This window comes from Dendropsophus ebraccatus, chromosome 14, assembly GCF_027789765.1.
Source record: "Dendropsophus ebraccatus isolate aDenEbr1 chromosome 14, aDenEbr1.pat, whole genome shotgun sequence".
NCBI lineage: Eukaryota > Metazoa > Chordata > Amphibia > Anura > Hylidae > Dendropsophus > Dendropsophus ebraccatus.
The window spans coordinates 44063149-44071773 of NC_091467.1; the positions used below are offsets into that span (position 1 = coordinate 44063149).

Genomic DNA, 8625 nt, shown 5'->3' on the forward strand with positions numbered 1-8625 from the left:
GCAAGACTGTTACTCCCAAAATGAACACCCGGAAAAAAACGTGGTAAATATTTCTTCTTGTACTTTAACAGTAGGACAATATAAATTATATACACTCACCGGCCACTTTATTAGGTACGCCTGTCCAACTGCACGTTACCACTTAATTTCTAATTAGCCAATCACATGGCGGCAACTCAGTGCATTTAGGCATGTAGACACGGTCAAGACAATCTCCTGCAGTTCAAACCGAGCATCAGTATGGGGAAGAAAGGTGATTTGAGTGCCTTTGAACGTGGCATGGTTGTTGGTGCCAGAAGGGCTGGTCTGAGTATTTCAGAAACTGCTGATCTACTGGGATTTTCACGCACAACCATCTCTAGGGTTTACAGTGAATGGTCCGAAAAAGAAAAAACATCCAGTGAGCGGCAGTTCTGTGGGCGGAAATGCCTTGTTGATGCCAGATGTCAGAGGAGAATGGGCAGACTGGTTTGAGCTGATAGAAAGGCAACAGTGACTCAAATAGCCAACTGTTACAACCAAGGTAGGCAGAAGAGCATCTCTGAACGCACAGTACGTCGAACTTTGAGGCAGATGGGCTACAGCAGCAGAAGACCACACCGGGTGCCACTCCTTTCAGCTAAGAACAGGAAACTGAGGCTACAATTTGCACAAGCTCATCGAAATTGGACAGTAGAAAATTGGAAAAACGTCGCCTGGTCTGATGAGTCTCGATTTCTGCTGCGACATTCGGATGGTAAGGTCAGAATTTGGCGTCAACAACATGAAAGCATGGATCCATCCTGCCTTGTATCAACGGTTCAGGCTGGTGGTGGTGGTGTCATGGTGTGGGGAATATTTTCTTGGCACTCTTTGGGCCCCTTGGTACCAATTGAGCATCGTTGCAACGCCACAGCCTACCTGAGTATTGTTGCTGACCATGTCCATCCCTTTATGACCACAATGTACCCAACATCTGATGGCTACTTTCAGCAGGATAATGCGCCATGTCATAAAGCTAGAATCATCTCAGACTGGTTTCTTGAACATGACAATGAGTTCACTGTACTCAAATGGCCTCCACAGTCACCAGATCTCAATCCAATAGAGCATCTTTGGGATGTGGTGGAACGGGAGATTCGCATCATGGATGTGCAGCCGACAAATCTGCGGCAACTGTGTGATGCCATCATGTCAATATGGACCAAGATCTCTGAGGAAGCTTCCAGCACCTTGTTGAATCTATGCCACGAAGAATTGAGGCAGTTCTGAAGGCAAAAGGGGGTCCAACCCGTTACTAGCATGGTGTACCTAATAAAGTGGCGGGTGAGTGTAATATATATATATATATATATATATATATATATTATACACACACACATATATATGATGTGTGTGTAAATATTTATATATATATATATATATATATATAATGTGTGTGTATATATATATTTACATACATTATATATATATATATATATATATATATGTATATAAATATATATATATATATACACACATATATATATTTACACACACATCATATATATGTGTATATATGTGTGTGTATGTATATGTGTATGTATGTATATGTGTATGTATGTATATGTGTATGTATGTGTGTATATATATATATATATATATATATATATATATATATATATATATATATATATATATATATATAAATTAGTGTGTGTGTGTGTGTGTGTGTGTATATGAGAGGTAGAGTGTCCAGGCTACAGATGACTGACATATCAGGGCCAGGTATTTTAGGTAATTGAGCGTGACACGCCTCTATTCTGTGTCAGGGGGCTTTTTACGGTGATGAATGACAATGAGGACTTGTGACGTGCAAGGAAAGATGGGAGATATTAAGAAACCAGAAATGGAGCAATCTAGAGAGCGCGGTACTGGACGATGTGGAGTGAGCAAACAGGGCAAATGGAGACTGCAGAGCTGTTCAATATTATGGTTTGTACACCCACAAACATCAGATAATCCCTTTAAACATGCAGCCACTAGGTGTGTCCCTTTTATCTGCAGTCCATGCTCCTTCCTGGTCTTTTCTTCCGAACACAGGAAGTCGCCTGTGAAGTCCCAGTCCTGTGCATATAAATGAGATAAGTGTGTGGCATGTGTGCTAGTGTCAGCACCATGGTGGCTTACTGGTTAGAACTGCAGCCTTGCAGCGCTAGGCTCACATCCAATGTATTCTGTTTGTTTTTTGTTTTTCATTTGGCAAAGTTTCTATTTTTTTTTCTACAGTGATGAGTGGATATTTTACTTTTATAAAAACATAAATACACTGTAAAAAAAAAAAAAAAGGGAACACTCAAAATAACACATCCTAGATCTGAATGAATAAAATATTCTCATTGAATACTTTGTTCTGTACAAAGTTAAATGTGCTGACAACACAATCACACATACCAAACAAAAAAATATAAAAAAATTTTTTTTCTTTCTTTTCTATTTTTAACACAATCACAGAAAAAACATCAATGGAAATCAAATTTAAATCACACAAAAAAAATCAAAAAATGAAAGTGAAAAAACACCCCCCAGGCTGATACAACTTTGATGTAATATCCTTAAAAAGTCAAAATGAGGCTTAGTATTGTGTGTGGTCTCCATGTGCCTGTATGACCTCCCTACAATGCCTAATAATACTCCTTATAAGGTGATGAATGGTCTCCTGAGGGATCTCCTCCCAGAGTTGGACTAAAGCATCCGCCAACTCCTGGACAGTCTGTGGTGCAACGTGACGACGGTGTACTGAGCGAGACATGATATCCCAGTTGTGCTCAGTTGGATTTAGGTCTGGGGAACGGGCAGGCCAGTCCATTGCTTCAATGCCTTCATCTTGCAGGAACTGCTGACACACTCCAGCCATATGAAGTCTAGAATTGTCCTGCATTAGGAGGAACCCGGCACTAACCACACCAGCATAAGGGGTCTGAGGATCTTATTTCAGTTCCTAATGGTAGTCAGGCTACCTCTGGCGAGCACATGGAGGGTTGTGCGGAGCTCCAAAGAAATGCCCCCCCACACCATAACTGACTCCCTGCCAAACCGGTCATGCTGAAGGATGTTGCAGGCAGCAGATCGCTCTCCACTGTGTCTCCAGATTCTGTCACATCTGTCACGTGCCTAGTGTGAAACTGCTTTCATCTGTGAAGAGCACAGGATGCCAATGTTGAATCTGCCAATCTTGGTGTTCTCTAGTAAATGACAACTACCTGGGAAATCCTAGGTTTGATCGAACTTAAACATTCACGAACCTGCTGCATTTGATTGCTGATGCCTTCCCGGTCCGTGGAGAAGGAGTAGAGTGCCCAGGTACCGCCTGGAATTCTGGGATTCAGTCTATTACCTAGGCTGAATCTCCTCCTTCCCCACAGGCATTTTCCTTCCCCACGGACCGGAAGGGCATCAGCAATCAAATGCGTCAGGTTCGTGAATGTTCGAGTTCGATCGAACCTAGGATTTCCCGAGGTTCGATCAACTCTAGTTGTCAGCACAACACCAACTTGTGAATGTTGGGCACTCATTTCACCCTCATGGAGTCTGTTTCTGTCAGTTTAAGCAGAAACATGGCTATTAGTGGCCTGCTGGAAGTCATTTTACAGGGCTTTGGCACTTTTTGCACAAAGGAGGAGGTAGGAGGTCCTACTGCTGGGTTTTTGTCATCCTACAGCTCCCTCCATGTCTTCTGTTGTCTGCCCAGCTTCTGAAGCATGACTTCTAAAAGCTAAAGGGAGTCTTTCTAGTGGTGTCACCAGTATTCCTTAGAATACAGTGATGCTTAAACTTACAATGGCCTTAAGATACAACATTTTCAACAATGTTCCTTTCTGGACAATCGTAAGTTAAGACCATACTCAACAAACAATGGTACAGACAGTCCAGATCTGCGGAACATGTTAAAAAAAAAAAAAAAAAAAAAAAAACTAGCTGATTGACCTATGAAAGTGTCCATTTTACTGGTAAAATCCCAGTATTAGTGAAGTGCATGCAATGGTTGGCTGTCTAGTATCTCCTCTCTACAGTACAGTGTGATACTACATGTCCTGTACTGCTCTTTACCTGCGCCAGGATGAGTTGCGCCTTTGGGCACCAGGTGAGGACAGCTTCATTTTATTTTTTTGGGACCCTGTGTGATCCATTTAAAACCCTGAAAATGCTCCCATCTTCTCCATAGAGAGTAATTCAAGGCCCTATTACACAGGCCGACAGTTAGGAGCAAACAAGCACAGTCAGCGCTTGTTTGCTCCTCGTTTCCCACTCGTGGCAGCAGCAGGCAGGTGAGTCCGGGGAACTGTGGGGGGGGGGGGGGGCTGCCTGGGTGATCGCTGATCGTCCGGGCAGCCCATAGCGTATAGCAGTGGTCTGCTGCCGCCGATCCTATTCCGTGGGGCGATGGCAGCAGATTGTTGCTATATAAGTCGTTTGTCTTTCAACATGTTGAAAGACAAACGACTTCAATGATCAGCAATTATGAACGATGCCGGCTGATCGTTGCCTCTTATTTCACGGGAGGGCCGATAATCGTTCCGTGGAATAGGGCCTTTAGAGTCTCTTGTAGCTCTTTCTGACTGTTATATGTAAGGACTTGCTGTATCCATATTAGTTAGCTGCTTATTATCTTTTAAATTTTATTTTCTTTCTCATTTTGGGTAATTTAGAACCAGTTTTCCATAGAATTTTGGTCTCTGCTATGTTTTCAACATACAATGGTTGTCCTTGAACCAATTAATATCGTATGTTGAGGGCCACTGTAGTTGGAAAGACTTCCACACTGTGATATAGCATGCATCTGTTTAGGAGATACATAACAAGTTCCTAGCTGGAATACCAGTTAAGTTTTAGTTGTTTAAAACTTTATAAGTGGCTATTGACTATAATCATTCACAATTTGTTAAGATTGATAATGTTCATTATCTCTGTAGTAATAGGGAAGTTTAATATAAAATAAAGATCTATGCACAATACCATATATTGATATTTACAATAGTGGAAATGTTCTTCCAGCTTAATAATTTATCAGATTTGTGAATAAGGACAAGTGTCCCAGTAGTGAGAACATCAGTGTAAAGTAAACTTATGTATCCTCGTGTCCACTCCTGGGTCCTAATAACCAATATCCGTGTCTCAACCGCGGACAAAAATCACCACCCTCACAGTGAATTATATCAATATATTAGGGGTGTACACCTTTAAAACTTAACTTTTATTAGGCCTTTCAAAAAAAAAAAAAAACACACAAAAGAACCCCACATACAAAACACAAGTCCAATTAGATCCGTAATTATACCAGTCCACACATCAGCTCAATCTACACAGTCCCAGCCGGGATATATGAAAATAAAACCGGTTGTGTCTCACCAGTCTGTCGTCCTGTGGTATTGCTGGTATCTCTTCTGTAGACAGTGCTATTAACAGGTTGTGACCAATCGGGAGTTAATTTTATCCCTGATACGCCCTTTATGTGTATTGGTCACTACCCCTTCTCCCACAGGGAACTGTCGGGGCACGCGCCCTAAAAAGGGGAGTAAATACAGGGTATAACAGGGACTGTACAAAGGGATAGACCGGGGCAGGGGTCGTCCTTTTTAGGGTGAGCGCCCCGACAGTTCCCTGTACGAGAAGGGGTAGTGACCAATACGCATACACATAAAGGGCGTATCAGGAATATAATGAACTCCCAATTGGTCACAACCTGTTAATAGCACTGTCTACAGAAGAGATACCAGCGAGACCACGGGATGACAGACTGGTGAGACACAACCGGTTTTATTTTCATATATTCCGGCTGGGACTGTGTAGACCCCTAATATATTGACACTCCTGGGTCCTGTTGACAGCCACCAGTGTCCTACAGCTCTCCTAGCTGCAACGTCACGTACCCAGCTGAGTCATTGCCCACTAAGCCAATCAGTGACTGGGGCGAGGCAGCTGGAAGAGCCAGGTCTGTGAAATGCTGGTTAATTTTTTTCTTGCACCCCTCTCCCTGCCTGTCGTTTTTCGTTTTGGGGGGGGGCTTCCTCTTTAAGGCTCCGTTCACGCTGAGCAAAAACGGTGGAATTCCGTGGCAGAGAGGCCCATCGTGCTCAGTGTCCTGCAGTGAGTGAATGAGAGGGCGGGCGTCCACTTCCTCCCCTCTCCATTCAAAGAAGTGACATGTCACTTCTTTGATCGGAGAGCAGCGGAATTCCGCTCAATATGAACTGCGCCAAATGGAAACCACAACATTTTATCTTGTCAGGCATAGGGCCCTATTCCACCGGACGATTATCGTTCGCATTATCGTTAACGATTAACGATCTCAAACGACCGCTATTGCGAAAGACCTGAAAACGTTCACTCATTTCCATGGAACGATGATCGTTACTTATGATCGTAATTGCGATCGTTTGTTCTTCGCTATTTATTTGATTTCTCGTTCGGTCGTTAATCGTTAGCTGCATTTCAACCGAACGATTATCGTTTAGATTCGAACGATTTAACGATAATCTGAACGATAATCGTCCGGTGGAATAGGGCCCTTAGGGTGGGTTCACACTGAGGAATAGGTGAGGAATTGAAGAGGAAAATTTTCTGCTTAATATTCCTCACCTATTCAGCTCTGGCAGAATTTAAGCCCCCATAGACTTCTATAGGATTCCTCTAGCAGAATCCATCCAAAGAATTAGCATGTCAATTCTTTGGCCCCGTTCACGCTAAGCAAGAATGGCGGAATTCCGGGGCGGAGCTCTCCGTTACGCTCAGTGTGCTGCTTTGAGTGAATGAGAGGGCACGCACTCGTCTGCTGCCTCTGCTCATAGAAGTGACATGTCATTTCTCTGAGCGGAGAGTAGCGGACGCAAGCGCCCTCTCATTCACTCAAAGCAGCACACTGAGCACAGCGGGATTCCGCCGTTCTTGCTCAGTGTGAACAGGGCCTTTGGGCAGAAAGCAGATCTGCGGCAGAAAATTCTACAGTGTGAACAACAGAGCGGAAATTCCATTGAACACAATAGGACCTTGCTCTATTCATATATTACGGGAGGAATTTCAAGCGGAAATTAAGAATAAATTCCTCCTAAATTCCTAGCCTATTCCTCAGTGTGAACCCACCCTTAGCCACAATTATTTTGCCATGATTGGAAACCTGCACTCTCTTCTGTGTTGCATGCTGGAGGCTAATACATATGGTCTTTTTATTTCTAGGGATCTGCCATGCTGCATGTCATTGGTGGAGATGAAATCCCTCTTCCGGTTGGATGACATAGTGTCCAGTGCTAAGCAGTCAATCACCGTCTTGGAAACTAGTGCCCTGGAAGGCACAGGACTGCAGGAAGTGTTGCAGTGGCTACATTCATCTGCCAGCCACTAAGTTTAAGATACAACATCCTTTATTCTTAATTAAAAGTAAATGAATACATACAGTATGCATACATACGTGGCGCATAAAAAAAGATCATTACAAAACTCAAAATTTGAGAACAGCTATTGCTGAAGAAGAATTTAGGCTCTGTTGTAATATGCTAAAGTTCCCCTTACATGTTAGAGATGTGTGGGCTGAACCTGTCGATTTTGTCAGGGCCAGTTGACCATCTCGGATGTATGGTGGCCTCTCAACTTTGGTGGGGGAGTAAACCATCAGGTATTTTAACTGTCCATCCCTTTTGATCTTGGGAGATATGCCGCTGGCAGAGACGTCTGGCATTGGCTTACCACAATCCCGTCAGCTGCCATATCTGCTATATATGTATGGGGACTTTAGTGTATTACAACTGATCTTAAATGCTTCTCCATCAGTAGCTGTTCTAAAAGAATTTTGAGTTTTGTAAAGGACTTTGTATAACACACTAAATTATTATTTTCTCTGGAATACCTCTTTTAAGAATGAATGGCTAATAGAATCTGCTGCCACATATACGTATTGTTGGCAGATGCAGTCGAAAACAGGAAGTACGGTAGGTCAAAAGCCATGTATGTTAGCCCCAGTTCAATCAGCTGATTTCAAGAACAACATGTCCAGGGTTTAGATCGGTGCTGCACACCTCTCACTACTAGAGTAGGTGCTCTGTGGTCAACAGGTTCTTTAACCGTAAACTGTAGCAAAGTAGTAAGGCCACGGCACTCTTAAATCATGCAGATGAGAAAGTTTATTTTACAGTGTATAGAGACAGGTTTTTACTCCGACCGATATAGCAAGTATATGAAAATGTGAGACCATGTGACGTAGCAATGTTTCGGTCCTGCCAGGACCACCTTCAGGCTGTGTGGTCTCTGCACCGGACTCCTTTCTCTCATGTCATACAGAGACCGCACAGCCTGAAGAAGGTTCTGGCAGGACCGAAACGTTGCTACGTCACATGGTCTCAAAAGAAACTTTCTCATCTGCATGATTTAAGAGTGCCGTGGCCTTACTACTTTGCTGAAGAACATGTCCAGTCACCCACTGGTTAGTACTCTGAGAGCAGCAGATTCTAAGTTCATATCTGCGTGGAGATGTATGTTCTCTCCATGGTATTGTGGACTTCCTCCAGTTACTTTAGTTTACTGCCACACTTTTAAAATATACTGATACGTTTTAGGAATAAATATGAGATCAGGCGGGTTAAGGTTCAGTAGATATGGACAACACATACTACATGC

At 43.0% G+C, this 8625-nt stretch overlaps 1 protein-coding gene across 3 annotated transcripts in view; it reads left to right on the plus strand.

The window, feature by feature from the left end:
* ARL16 (ARF like GTPase 16) overlaps window positions 1-8285 on the plus strand; it is a 34562-nt gene extending 26277 nt beyond the window's left edge. For 2 of the 3 annotated variants that reach the window (XM_069953282.1, XM_069953284.1), the window contains exon 6: window positions 7192-7348. In XM_069953282.1, the coding sequence (XP_069809383.1) occupies window positions 7192-7248 (57 nt within the window). In that variant the 3' untranslated portion in view covers window positions 7249-7348. Of the gene's footprint in view, window positions 1-7191 lie in introns of all 3 variants that reach the window. The other variant, XM_069953283.1, reaches the window with a different exon arrangement.
* Window positions 8286-8625: the final 340 nt, after the last annotated feature.